Source organism: Oncorhynchus mykiss, chromosome 5 (genome assembly GCF_057628025.1).
Source record: "Oncorhynchus mykiss isolate SJ-2025 chromosome 5, ASM5762802v1, whole genome shotgun sequence".
Lineage (NCBI taxonomy): Eukaryota > Metazoa > Chordata > Actinopteri > Salmoniformes > Salmonidae > Oncorhynchus > Oncorhynchus mykiss.
This window is the reverse complement of record NC_143026.1, coordinates 97,869,204-97,884,498: the sequence shown is the minus strand read 5'-3', so window position 1 is coordinate 97,884,498 and position 15,295 is coordinate 97,869,204. Positions and strand designations below refer to the sequence as shown.

Genomic DNA, 15,295 nt, shown 5'->3' with positions numbered 1-15,295 from the left:
TCTGACAGTGTTGAGGTCTGACAGTGTTGAGGTCTGACAGTGTTGAGGTACCTGTTTGTGTATGTAGACAGTGTTGAGGTCTGACAGTGTTGAGGTCTGACTGTGTTGAGGTCTGACAGTGTTGAGGTACCTGTTTGTGTATGTAGACAGTGTTGAGGTCTGACAGTGTTGAGGTCTGACAGTGTTGAGACACCTGTTTGTGTATGTAGACAGTGTTGAGGTCTGACAGTGTTGAGGCACCTGTTTGTGTATGTAGACAGTGTTGAGATCTGACTGTGTTGAGGTCTGACAGTGTTGAGGTCTGACTGTGTTGAGGTACCTGTTTGTGTATGTAGACAGTGTTGAGGTCTGACAGTGTTGAGGTCTGACTGTGTTGAGGTCTGACAGTGTTGAGGTCTGACAGTGTTGAAGTCTGACTGTGTTGAGGTCTGACTGTGTTGAGGTCTGACAGTGTTGAGGTCTGACAGTGTTGAGGTACCTGTTTGTGTATGTAGACAGTGTTGAGGTCTGACAGTGTTGAGGTCTGACAGTGTTGAGGTCTGACTGTGTTGAGGTCTGACAGTGTTGAGGTCTGACAGTGTTGAGGTACCTGTTTGTGTATGTAGACAGTGTTGAGGTCTGACTGTGTTGAGGTCTGACTGTGTTGAGGTCTGACTGTGTTGAGGTACCTGTTTGTGTATGTAGACTGTGTTGAGGTCTGACAGTGTTGAGGTCTGACAGTGTTGAGGTCTGACTGTGTTGAGGTCTGATAGTGTTGAGGTCTGACAGTGTTGAGGTCTGACTGTGTTGAGGTACCTGTTTGTGTAGACAGTGTATGTAGACAGTGTTGAGGTCTGACTGTGTTGAGGTCTGACTGTGTTGAGGTCTGATAGTGTTGAGGTCAGACAGTGTTGAGGTACCTGTTTGTGTATGTAGACTGTGTTGAGGATCCTCTCGTCGTTCTCTAAGCTGACCGGTGATGAGGTCACAGTCTCATGGTACTTTGGACTGATGATGATGATAATGAGGTATTCCTTCTGTAAGGGTGAGGCACGGAGGAGTTAGACACCTGTCTGTCTGTCCCTTACACTGGCCTGTTACTAACCTGTCTGACTGTCTGTCCCTTACACTGGCCTGTTACTAACCTGTCTGTCTGTCTGACTGTCCCTTACACTGGCCTGTTACTAACCTGTCTGACTGTCCCTTACACTGGCCTGTTACTAACCTGTCTGACTGTCCCTTACACTGGCCTGTTACTAACCTGACTGTCTGACTGTCCCTTACTGACCTGTTACTAATCTGTCTGACTGTCCCTTACACTGGCCTGTTACTAACCTGTCTGTCTGTCCCTTACACTGGCCTGTTACTAACCTGACTGTCTGACTGTCCCTTACTGGCCTGTTACTAACCTGTCTGACTGTTCCTTACACTGGCCTGTTACTAACCTATCTGTCCCTTACACTGGCCTGCTACTAACCTGTCTGTCTGACTGTCTCTTACACTGGCCTGTGACTAACCTGTCTGACTGTCCCTTACACTGGCCTGTTACTAACCTGTCTGTCCCTTACACTGGCCTGTTACTAACCTGTCTGTCCCTTACACTGGCCTGTTACTAACCTGTCTCACTGTCCCTTACACTGGCCTGTTAAAAACCTGTCTGTCTGTCTGTCTGTCCCTTACACTGGCATGTTACTAACCTGTCTGTCTGACTGTCTCTTACACTGGCCTGTTACTAACCTGTCTGACTGTCCCTGACACAGGCCTGAAACTAACCTGTCTGTCTGTCCCTTACACTGGCCTGTTACTAACCTGTCTGTCTGACTGTCCCTTACACTGGCCTGTTACTAACCTGTCTGACTGTCTGTCCCTTACACTGGCCTGTTACTAACCTGTCTGACTGTCTGTCCCTTACACTGGTCTGTTACTAACCTGTCTGACTGTCTGTCCCTTACACTGGCCTGTTACTAACCTGTCTGACTGTCTGTCCCTGACACAGGCCTGTTACTAACCTGTCTGACTGTCCCTTACACTGGCCTGTTACTAACCTGACTGTCTGACTGTCCCTTACTGAACTGTTACTAATCTGTCTGACTGTCCCTTACACTGGCCTGTTACTAATCTGTCTGACTGTCCCTTACACTGGCCTGTTACTAACCTGTCTGACTGTCTGTCCCTGACACAGGCCTGTTACTAACCTGTCTGACTGTCCCTTACACTGGCCTGTTACTAACCTGACTGTCTGACTGTCCCTTACTGGCCTGTTACTAACCTGTCTGACTGTCCCTTACACTGGCCTGCTACTAACCTGTCTGTCTGACTGTCTCTTACACTGGCCTGTGACTAACCTGTCTGACTGTCCCTTACACTGGCCTGTTACTAACCTGTCTGTCCCTTACACTGGCCTGTTACTAACCTGTCTGTCCCTTACACTGGCCTGTTACTAACCTGTCTCACTGTCCCTTACACTGGCCTGTTACTAACCTGACTGTCTGACTGTCCCTTACTGGCCTGTTACTAACCTGTCTGGCTGTCCCTTACACTGGCCTGTTACTAACCTGACTGTCTGACTGTCTCTTACACTGGCCTGTTAAAAACCTGTCTGTCTGTCTGTCCCTTACACTGGCATGTTACTAACCTGTCTGTCTGACTGTCTCTTACACTGGCATGTTACTAACCTGTCTGACTGTCCCTGACACAGGCCTGTTACTAACCTGTCTGACTGTCTGTCCTTTACACTGGCCTGTTACTAACCTGTCTGACTGACTGTAGCTTACACTGGCTTGTTACTAACCTGTCTGACTGACTGTCTTTTACACTGGCCTGTTACTAACCTGTCTCACTGTCCCTTACACTGGCCTGTTAAAAACCTGTCTGTCTGTCTGTCCCTTACACTGGCCTGTCACTAACCTGTCTCACTGTCCCTTACACTGGCCTGTTAAAAACCTGTCTGTCTGTCTGTCTGTCCCTTACACTGGCATGTTACTAACCTGTCTGTCTGACTGTCTCTTACACTGGCCTGTTACTAACCTGTCTGTCTGTCTGCCTGTTACTAACCTGTCTGTCTGACTGTCCCTTACACTGGCATGTTACTACCCTGTCTGACTGTCCCTTAAACAGGCCTGTTACTAACCTGTCTGACTGTCCCTTACACTGGACTGTTACTAACCTGTCTGTCTGACTGTCCCTTACTGGCCTGTTACTAACCTGTCTGACTGTGCCTAACTGTCCTGTTACTAACCTGTCTGTCTGACTGTCCCTTACTGGCCTGTTACTAACCTGTCTGTCTGTCCCTTACTGGCCTGTTACTAATCTGTATGTCTGTCCCTTACACTGGCCTGTTAAAAACCTGTCTGTCTGTCTGTCTGTCTGTCCCTTACACTGGCCTGTTACTAACCTGACTGTCTGACTGTCCCTTACTGGCCAGTTACTAACCTGTCTGACTGTCCCTTACACTGGCCTGTTACTAACCCATCTGTCCCTTACACTGGCCTGTTAAAAACGTGTCTGTCTGTCTGTCCTTTACACTGGCATGTTACTAACCTGTCTGTCTGACTGTCTCTTACACTGGCCTGTTAAAAACCTGTCTGTCTGTCTGCCTGTTACTAACCTGTCTGTCTGTCCCTTACACTGGCCTGTCACTAACCTGTCTCACTGTCCCTTACACTGGCCTGTTAAAAACCTGTCTGTCTGTTGTCTGTCCCTTACACTGGCATGTTACTAACCTGTCTGTCTGACTGTCTCTTACACTGGCCTGTTACTAACCTGTCTGTCTTTCTGCCTGTTACTAACCTGTCTGTCTAACTGTCCCTTACACTGGCATGTTACTAACCTGTCTGACTGTCCCTTACACTGGCCTGTTACTAACCTGTCTGTCTGTCTGTCCCTTACACTGGCCTGTTACTAACCTGTCTGTCTGACTGTCCCTTACTGGCCTGTTACTAACCTGTCTGACTGTCCCTTACTGACCTGTTACTAACCTAGCTGACTGTCCCTTACTGGCCTGTTACTAATCTGTCTGTCTGTCCCTTACACTGGCCTGTTAAAAACCTGTCTGGCTGTCTGTCCCTTACACTGGCCTGTTAAAAACCTGTCTGTCTGTCTGTCCCTTACACTGGCCTGTTACTAACCTGACTGTCTGACTGTCCCATACTGGCCTGTTACTAACCTGTCTGACTGTTCCTTACACTGGCCTGTTACTAACCTGTCTGTCTGTCCCTTACACTGGCCTGTTACTAACCTGTCTCACTGTCCCTTACACTGGCCTGTTAAAAACCTGTCTGTCTGTCTGTCCTTTACACTGGCATGTTACTAACCTGTCTGTCTGACTGTCTCTTACACTGGCCTGTTACTAACCTGTCTGTCTGTCTGCCTGTTACTAACCTGTCTGTCTGACTGTCCCTTACACTGGCCTGATACTAACCTGTCAGACTGTCCCTTACACTGGCCTGTTACTAACCTGTCTGTCTGTCTGTCCCTTACACTGGCCTGTTAATAACCTGTCTGTCTGTCCCTTGCACTGGCCTGTTAATAACCTGTCTGTCTGTCCCTTACACTGGCCTGTTACTAACCTGTCTGACTGTCCCTTACACTGGCCTGTTACTAACCTGTCTGTCTGTCCCTTACACTGGCTTGTTACTAACCTGTCTGTCTGTCCCTTACACTGGCCTGTCACTAACCTGTCTCACTGTCCCTTACACTGGCCTGTTAAAAACCTGTCTGTCTGTCTGTCCTTTACACTGGCCTGTCACTAACCTGTCTCACTGTCCCTTACACTGGCCTGTTAAAAACCTGTCTGTCTGTTGTCTGTCCCTTACACTGGCATGTTACTAACCTGTCTGTCTGTCTGCCTGTTACTAACCTGTCTGTCTAACTGTCCCTTACACTGGCATGTTACTAACCTGTCTGACTGTCCCTTAAACAGGCCTGTTACTAACCTGTCTGACTGTCCCTTACACTGGCCTGTTACTAACCTGTCTGTCTGTCTGTCCCTTACACTGGCCTGTTACTAACCTGTCTGACTGTGCCTTACTGGCCTGTTACTAACCTGTCTGTCTGACTGTCCCTTACTGGCCTGTTACTAACCTGTCTGTCTGTCCCTTACTGGCCTGTTACTAATCTGTCTGTCTGTCCCTTACACTGGCCTGTTAAAAACCTGTCTGACTGTCTGTCCCTTACACTGGCCTGTTAAAAAACCTATCTGTCTGTCTGTCTGTCCCTTACACTGGCCTGTTACTAACCTGACTGTCTGACTGTCCCTTACTGGCCTGTTACTAACCTGTCTGAATGTCCCTTACACTGGCCTGTTACTAACCTATCTGTCCCTTACACTGGCCTGTTACTAACCTGTCTGTCTGACTGTCTCTTACACTGGCCTGTTACTAACCTGTCTGACTGTCCCTTACACAGGCCTGTTACTAACCTGTCTGTCTGTCCCTTACACTGGTCTGTTACTAACCTGTCTGTCTGTCCCTTACACTGGCCTGTCACTAACCTGTCTCACTGTCCCTTACACTGGCCTGTTAAAAACCTGTCTGTCTGTCCCTTACACTGGCCTGTTACTAACCTGTCTGTCTGTCCCTTACACCGGCCTGTTACTAACCTGTCTGTCTGTCCCTTACACTGGCCTGTTAAAAACCTGTCTGACTGTCTGTCCCTTACACTGGCCTGTTAAAAAACCTATCTGTCTGTCTGTCTGTCCCTTACACTGGCCTGTTACTAACCTGACTGTCTGACTGTCCCTTACTGGCCTGTTACTAACCTGTCTGAATGTCCCTTACACTGGCCTGTTACTAACCTATCTGTCCCTTACACTGGCCTGTTACTAACCTGTCTGTCTGACTGTCTCTTACACTGGCCTGTTACTAACCTGTCTGACTGTCCCTTACACAGGCCTGTTACTAACCTGTCTGTCTGTCCCTTACACTGGTCTGTTACTAACCTGTCTGTCTGTCCCTTACACTGGCCTGTCACTAACCTGTCTCACTGTCCCTTACACTGGCCTGTTAAAAACCTGTCTGTCTGTCCCTTACACTGGCCTGTTACTAACCTGTCTGGCTGTCCCTTACACCGGCCTGTTACTAACCTGTCTGTCTGTCCCTTACACTGGCCTGTCACTAACCTGTCTCACTGTCCCTTACACTGGCCTGTTAAAAACCTGTCTGTCTGTCTGTCCCTTACACTGGCCTGTCACTAACCTGTCTCACTGTCCCTTACACTGGCCTGTTAAATTCCTATCTGTCTGTCTGTCCCTTACACTGGCATGTTACTAACCTGTCTGTCTGACTGTCCCTTACACTGGCCTGTCACTAACCTGTCTCACTGTCCCTTACACTGGCCTGTTAAATTCCTATCTGTCTGTCTGTCCCTTACACTGGCATGTTACTAACCTGTCTGTCTGACTGTCTCTTACACTGGCCTGTTACTAACCTGTCTGTCTGTCTGTCTGCCTGTTACTAACCTGTCTGTCTGACTGTCCCTTACACTGGCCTGTTACTAACCTGTCTGACTGTCCCTTAAACAGGCCTGTTAGTAACCTGTCAGACTGTCCCTTACACTGGCCTGTTACTAACCTGTCTGTCTGTCTGTCCCTTACACTGGCCTGTTACTAACCTGTCTGTCTGACTGTCCCTTACTGGCCTGTTACTAACCTGTCTGACTGTCCTTTACACTGGCCTGTTACTAACCTAACTGTTTGACTGTCCCTTACTGACCTGTTACTAATCTGTCTGACTGTCCCTTACACTGGCCTGTTACTAACCTGTCTGACTGTCCTTTACACTGGCCTGTTACTAACCTGACTGTCTGACTGTCCCTTACTGGCCTGTTACTAACCTGTCTGTCTGTCCCTTACACTGGCCTGTTACTAACCTGACTGTCTGACTGTCCCTTACTGGCCTGTTACTAACCTGTATGACTGTCCCTTACACTGGCCTGTTACTAACCTGTCTGTCCCTTAAACTGGCCTGTTACTAACCTGTCTGTCTGTCTGTCCCTTATACTGGCATGTTACTAACCTGTCTGTCTGTCTGCCTGTTACTAACCTGTCTGACTGTCCCTTACACAGGCCTGTTACTAACCTGTCTGTCTGACTGTCCCTTACTGGCCTGTTACTAACCTGTCTGACTGTCCCTTACTGGCCTGTTACTAACCTGTCTGACTGTCCCTTACACTGGCCTGTTACTAACCTATCTGTCTCTTACACTGGCATGTTACTAACCTGTCTGTCTGACTGTCTCTTACACTGGCCTGTTACTAACCTGTCTGACTATCCCTTACACTGGCCTGTTACTAACCTGTCTGTCCCTTACACTGGCCTGTTACTAACCTGTCTGTCTGTCCTTTACACTGGCCTGTTACTAACCTGTCTCACTGTCCCTTACACTGGCCTGTTAAAAACCTGTCTGTCTGTCTGTCCCTTACACTGGCATGTTACTAACCTGTCTGTCTGTCTGCCTGTTACTAACCTGTCTGTCTGACTGTCCCTTACACTGGCATGTTACTAACCTGTCTGACTGTCCCTTAAACAGGCCTGTTAGTAACCTGTCAGACTGTCCCTTACACTGGCCTGTTAGTAACCTGTCTGTCTGTCTGTCCCTTACACTGGCCTGTTACTAACCTGTCTGTCTGACTGTCCCTTACTGGCCTGTTACTAACCTGTCTGTCTGTCCCTTACACTGGCCTGTTACTAACCTGACTGTCTGACTGTCCCTTACTGGCCTGTTACTAACCTGTCTGACTGTCTGTCCCTTACACTGGCCTGTTAAAAACCTGTCTGTCTGTCCCTTACACTGGCCTGTTACTAACCTGACTGTCCCTTACTGGCCTGTTACTAACCTGTCTGTCTCTTACACTTCCCTGTTACTAACCTGTCTGTCTCTTACACTTCCCTGTTACTAACCTGTCTGTCTCTCTTACACTTCCCTGTTACTAACCTGTCTGTCTCTTACACATCCCTGTTACTAACCTGTCTGTCTCTTATACTTCCCTGTTACAAACTTCACTATTGACATTCATGGATTTTGGTCATAGCATAAACATATCCCAAAACTAGGCAAGTCAGTAAATAACTCATTCTTATTTACAATGATGGCCTACCCCGGCCAAACCCTAACCCGGACGACACTGGGCCAATTGGGCGCCGCCCTATGGGACTCCCAATCACGGCCGGTTGTGATACAGCCTGGAATCAAACCAGGGTCTGTAGTGACGCTTCTAGCACTGAGATGCAGTGCCTTAGACCGCTGCGCCACTCAGGAGCCGTATGGGCCCAGGGCACCCTATTCCCAACATAGAGCACCCTATTCCCTAACCCTATTCCCAACAGAGCACCCTATTCCCTAACCCTATTCCCTAACCCTATTCCCTAACCCTGAACAGGAATGTCGAGCCGAACTATCATTAAGTTAACAAGAAGAGCTGGTGAGCTGGAATGACAGGTGAGGGACGTCCTTTACCTCGCTGAGGTACCGCTCCATGAAGTCGATCTTACTGATGCTCCGGAACTGCTGCTCAAACATATCGATCTGAAACACCAGGATGTAGAGCAGACTAGTGGGGTGCAGTACTTCAGAGGAAATGGTTTGAATCACAGAGCTAACTAGGATTTTTTTTAAATCTGTCCATATACCCTTGAGCAAGGCACTCAAACCTAATTGCTCCTTTAAGTGGCTTTGGATAAAAGCGTCTGCTGAATGACTAAAATGTAAATGTACTGCGTTAGCTAACTTTGACAAACACCCAAATTAACAGCCACATATAACTAGATTTTAAGGTTTATTAAGGAAGCTAAATGTGTATGTTGTTGTCGCCTTAATTTTGCTGGACCCCAGGAAGAGTAGCTGCTGCCAAGGCAGATCCATAATAAACACAAATTGTACCCTGTCATTAAGTTTCTCATTGATCTAGTTCTCTGGAACAGCCCCAAGGGAACTGTATGCTAAATACAGTGTTCAAGAATTCAAAAGCTCTCAAGGAAGGTGCAACTGGGTCGTTACATTTGATTTCAATCACTTTTTGAACGCACCCCTTCTGATTTGAACGAAGCTTTCTAAACATATTTGCCCATGGTAGAAGTGGTCATGAACATTTTGTGGTAGAAGTGGTCATGAACATTTTGTGGTAGAAGTGGTCATGAACATTTTGTGGTAGAAGTGGTCATGAACATTTTGTGGTAGAAGTGGTCATGAACATTTTGTGGTAGAAGTGGTCATGAACATTTTGTGGTAGAAGTGGTCATGAACATTTTGTGGTAGAAGTGGTCATGAACATTTTGTGGTAGAAGTGGTCATGAACATTTTGTGGTAGAAGTGGTCATAAATGAACATTTTGTGGTAGAAGTGGTCATGAACATTTTGTGGTAGAAGTGGTCATGAACATTTTGTGGTAGAAGTGGTCATGAACATTTTGTGGTAGAAGTGGTCATGAACATTTTGTGGTAGAAGTGGTCATGAACATTTTGTGGTAGAAGTGGTCATGAACATTTTGTGGTAGAAGTGGTCATAAATGAACATTTTGTGGTAGAAGTGGTCATGAACATTTTGTGGTAGAAGTGGTCATAAATGAACATTTTGTGGTAGCAGTGGTCATAAATGAACATTTTGTGGTATAAGTGGTCATGAACATTTTGTGGTAGAAGTGGTCATGAACGTTTTGTGCTAGAAGTGGTCATAAATGAACATTTTGTGGTAGAAGTGGTCAGAAATGAACATTTTGTGGTAGAAGTGGTCAGAAATTAACAGGTGTTTTGCATACCCCACCCTACCATGAGGCATCCATGTCTTCATCACCGGAAATATACCGTTGAGTTTGATATCATTTAAAAGTTTACAAACAGGGTTGTCAAATTATTTTATGATTTAAAGTTAAAAAAAACTTTTTTTTCAGACTTAATTTTAGGAAAATCTTAGGTGTTTCTTGTGCAAAGATGTCATCAAGGCAAAGGCTACTTTGAAGAATCTCAAATATATTCCTAGATATTTTTTATTTATTTATAAAAAATAATAAAAAATCTCCCCAATTTTGTGGTATCCAATTGGTAGTTACAGTCTTGTCCCATCGCTGCAACTCCTGTACGGACTCGGGAGAAGCAAAGGTCAAGAGCTGAAACCCAACCCAGCCAAGAGTCACTGCTTCTTGACACAACGCCCGCTTAACCCGGAAGCCAGCCGCACCAATGTGTCGGAGGAAACACTGCGGCAGAGCCTGGATTCGAACCAGGATCTCTAGTGGCACAGCTAGCACTGCATGCCTTAGACCACTGTGCAAGTCTGGAGGCTATTTTGATTTGTTTAACACTTTTTTGGTTACTACATGATTCCATAGCTGTTATTTCATAGTTTTGATGTCTTCACTATTATTCTACTATGAAAATAGTCTATGTAGAAAATAGTAAAAATAAAGAAAAACCCTAGAATGAGTAGGTGTGTCCAAACGTTTGACTAGTACTGTATCTATAAAAGGGGTTCGGTCAGTTATAATTCCTAAAAGTAAAAGGTCTTCATTGGTCTTCCACTGTCTCTACTAGGAGAATCCAGCCTTACGTGTGTCTGTGTGTGTACTTATGTGTGTGTGTGTGCTTACGTGTGTGTGTGTGTGTGTGTGCGTGTGCTCTTACGTGTGTATCGAAGCCATTGTGTCTCAGCAACGCCACAAAGTTGATGATCTGTTTGACGTGTTTATCGCTGTCGGCTTCGTACGTCACAAACACCCTTCCTACGGGGATGAAGGGTTTAAATAGAGGTTAGAGGTCACAATCACACTTCCTACAGGGATGAAGGGTTTAAATAGAGGTTAGAGGTCACAAACACTTCTCCTACGGGGATGAAGGGTTTAAATAGAGGTTAGAGGTCACAATCACACTTCCTACGGGGATGAAGGGTTTAAATAGAGGTAAGAGGTCACAAACACTTCTCCTACGGGGATGAAGGGTTTAAATAGAGGTTAGAGGTCACAAGCACTTATCCTACGGCGATGAAGGGTTTAAATAGAGGTTAGAGGTCACAAACACCCTTCCTACGGGGATGAAGGGTTTAAATAGAGGTTAGAGGTCACAAACACTTCTCCTACGGGGATGATGGGTTTAAATAGAGGTTAGAGGTCACAAACACTTCTCCTACGGGGATGAAGGGTTTAAATAGAGGTTAGAGGTCACAAACACTTCTCCTACGGGGATGAAGGGTTTAAATAGAGGTTAGAGGTCACAAACACTTCTCCTACGGGGATGATGGGTTTAAATAGAGGTTAGAGGTCACAAACACTTCTCCTACGGGGATGATGGGTTTAAATAGAGGTTAGAGGTCACAAACACTTCTCCTACGGGGATGATGGGTTTAAATAGAGGTTAGAGGTCACAAACACTTCTCCTACGGGGATGAAGGGTTTAAATAGAGGTTAGAGGTCACAAACACTTCTCCTACGGGGAAGGTGTTCCGATCGAGGTGTTTTGTTTCTATGTTTGGTTCCCAATCAGAGGCAGCTGTTTATCGTTGTCTCTAATTGGGGATCATATTTAGGCAGCCATTTCCCCACTGGATTTTGTGGGATCTGGTTTCTATGTAGTTGCCTGCTGCTTGAGCTTCACGTATTGTTTATTCTTCCTTGTTTTTTGTGCGTTTGACTATCAATAAAAGATGTCGAACCGATTCCACGCTGCACTTTGGTCTGAGTATGATTACAACGACGATCGTGACAAGAGGTCACAAACACTTCTCCTACGGTGATGAGGGATTAAAGAGGTTAGAGGTTACAAACAATTCTACTGTGATGAAGGATTTAAATAGGTTAGAGGTCACAGGGAGGGAAAAATCTTAGCACACACATCAATATACACATCACTATAAATATATAAACACACACATCAATATACCTCTACCACACCACCACACTACTACTACACCATCACACTACCACTACTACTATCACTACTGCACCAGCACACTATCACTACTACCCTCCCACTACACCACCACGCTATCACTACCACACCACCACACTACCACTACCACACTATCACTACTACTATCACTACCACACTATCACTACTACTATCACTACCACACTATCACTACTACTACACCACCACACTACCACTACCACTAGCACACTAAAACACTTCCACATACTACTACTTTACTACTACACTACCACCCAACTAAACCACCACTACATCCCTTTTACACTACGTCTCTACTACTACACTACTCTCTACTACTACACTACCCCTACTTTACAACTACCACCACTACCACATCCACACTACTATTACCCCAGTACCACTACCACTACTCCTACCACACTACCACTACTTTACTACCACACTACTACACTACTATTACCCCAGTACCACTACCGCACTACTACACTACTCCTACCATACTACTACAGCTACCACTACCACTACCACAACTACACTACTTCTCTATTTCAAAAATACCACACTACTTCTCTATTACTAAAATACCACTACCACACTACTTCTCCACTACTACACTCCCACACTACTTCTCTACTACTACACTACCACACTACTTCTCTACTACTACACTACCACACTACATCTCTACTACTACACTACCACACTACTTCTCTACTACTACACTACTACACTACTTCTCTACTACTACACTACCACACTACTTCTCTACTACTACACTCCCACACTACTTCTCTACTACTACACTACCACACTACTTCTCTACTACTACACTACCACACTACTTCTCTACTACTACACTACCACACTACTTCTCTACTACTACACTACCACTACACTACCACACTACTTCTCTACTACTACACTACCACACTACTTCGCCACTACTACACTACCACTACTTCTCTACTACTACACTACCACACAACTTCTCTACTACTACACTACTTCTCTACTACTACACTACCATTACCACACTACCCCTACCACAACTACACTATTTCTCTACTACTACACTACCACACTACTTCTCTACTACTACACTACCACTAATACTACTTCTCTACTACTACACTACCACTAATACTACTTCTCTACTACTACACAACCACTACCACACTACCACTACCACACCACCACACTACCACTACTAAACCCCCACACTACCACAACTACAATACCCCATTACCACTACACTACCACAACTTCAGTACACTACTACACTACCACTACTACACTACCACTACAAATAATACACTACTACTACCTTACTACACTACCACTACCTCTCTACAGCTATTACACTACCACTACTACACTACCACTAATACACAAACACACTACTTCACTACCACTACTGCTACTACACTACCACTACCTCTCTACAGCTATTACACTACCACTACTACACTACCACTAATACAAGACTGCACTACCACTATTACACTACCACTAACTTACTACCAATCTACAGCTATTACACTACCACTAATAAACCACAACGCTACCACACTACCACTAGTACCACTACTACTACCACAACTACCACTTCTACTAATACACTACACAACCCCACCATAGTAACACTACTATACTACCACCATTATTACACTACCACTACAACAAAACCACTACTATTACTACTACTACCACCACTACAACAACTTCACTACACACTACCACTACTACTACTACTACTACCACACTACCACACTACCACTACTACCACACTACCACTACAACAAAACCACTACTATTACTACTACTACCACTACAACAACTTCACTACACACTCCCATACTAATACTACCACACTACCACACTAGCACTACAACAACTTCCCTACACACTACCACTACTACTACTACTACTACCACCACACTACCACTCTACCACTACACTAATACACAACCACACTACCACTCTACCACTACTACTACACTACTACACAACCACTACTACCACACTACTACTACCACACTACCACTACACTAATACACTACTACCACTACTACCACTACCACTACACTACCACACTACCACTACACTACCACTACAACAAAACCACTACTACTACCACAACAACTTCACTACACACTACCACTACCACTACTATTACCACCACACTACCACTCTACCACTACTACTACACTAATACCCAACCACACTACCACTCTACCACTACTACTACAATAATACACAACCACTACAACCACTTCTACCACACTACCACTACTACTACACTAATACACTACTACCACTACTACCACTACCACTACACTACCACACTACTACTACCACACTACCACTACCACCACTACTACCACACTACCACTACTACTACTACCACTACTACCACACTACCACACTAATACACTACCACTACTACCACACTAATACACTACCACTACTATCACACTAATACACTAGCACTACTACCACACTAATACACTACCACTACTACCACATTAATACACAACCACTACTACCACTACCACTACTACCACCACACTAATACCACATGAATACACTACCACTACTACCACACTAATACACTACCACTACAACCACTACTACCACACTAATACACTACCACTACTACCACTACTACCACACTAATACACTACCACTACCACTACTACCACTACCGCACTACCACCACTACTACTACCGCACTACCACCACTACTACCACACTACCACTACCACTACTACCACCACAATAATACACTACCACTACTACCACACTAATACACTACCACACTACCACTACTACCACACGACCACTACCACCAAACTACCACCACACTACCACTACCACTACTACCACACTACCACCACTACTACCACACGACCACTACAACAAAACCACTACTACTACCACACTACCACTACAACAAAACCACTACTACTACCACAACAACTTCCCTACACACTACCACTACTACTACCACACTACCACTACTACCACACTACCACTACAACAAAACCACTACTACTACCACAACAACTTCACTACACACTACCACTACTACTACTACTACTACTACCACCACACTACCACTCTACCACTACTACTACACTAATACCCAACCACACTACCACTCTACCACTACTACTACAATAATACATAACCACTACAACCACTACTACCACACTACTACTACCACACTACCACTACTACTACACTAATACACTACTACCACTACTACCACTACACTACCACACTACTACTACCACACTACCACTACCACCACACTAATACACTACCACTACTACCACACTAATACACTACCACCACACTAATACACTACCACTACTACTACTACCGCACTACCACCACTACTACTACCGCATTACCACCACTACTACCACTACTACCACCACA

The 15,295-nt window shown here is 45.3% G+C and overlaps 1 protein-coding gene across 1 annotated transcript in view; it reads right to left on the bottom strand.

The window, feature by feature from the left end:
* The window catches only part of traf3ip2l (TRAF3 interacting protein 2-like), an 87,565-nt gene that overhangs the window by 38,372 nt on the left and 33,898 nt on the right, over positions 1 to 15,295 (bottom strand). The window contains exons 6-8 of the mRNA XM_036979033.2: positions 10,592 to 10,689; positions 8,433 to 8,501; positions 900 to 1,016 (exon numbers count right to left, since the gene is read on the bottom strand). Coding sequence (XP_036834928.2) covers positions 900 to 1,016; positions 8,433 to 8,501; positions 10,592 to 10,689 — 284 coding nt within the window. The remainder of the gene's footprint in view (positions 1 to 899; positions 1,017 to 8,432; positions 8,502 to 10,591; positions 10,690 to 15,295) is intronic.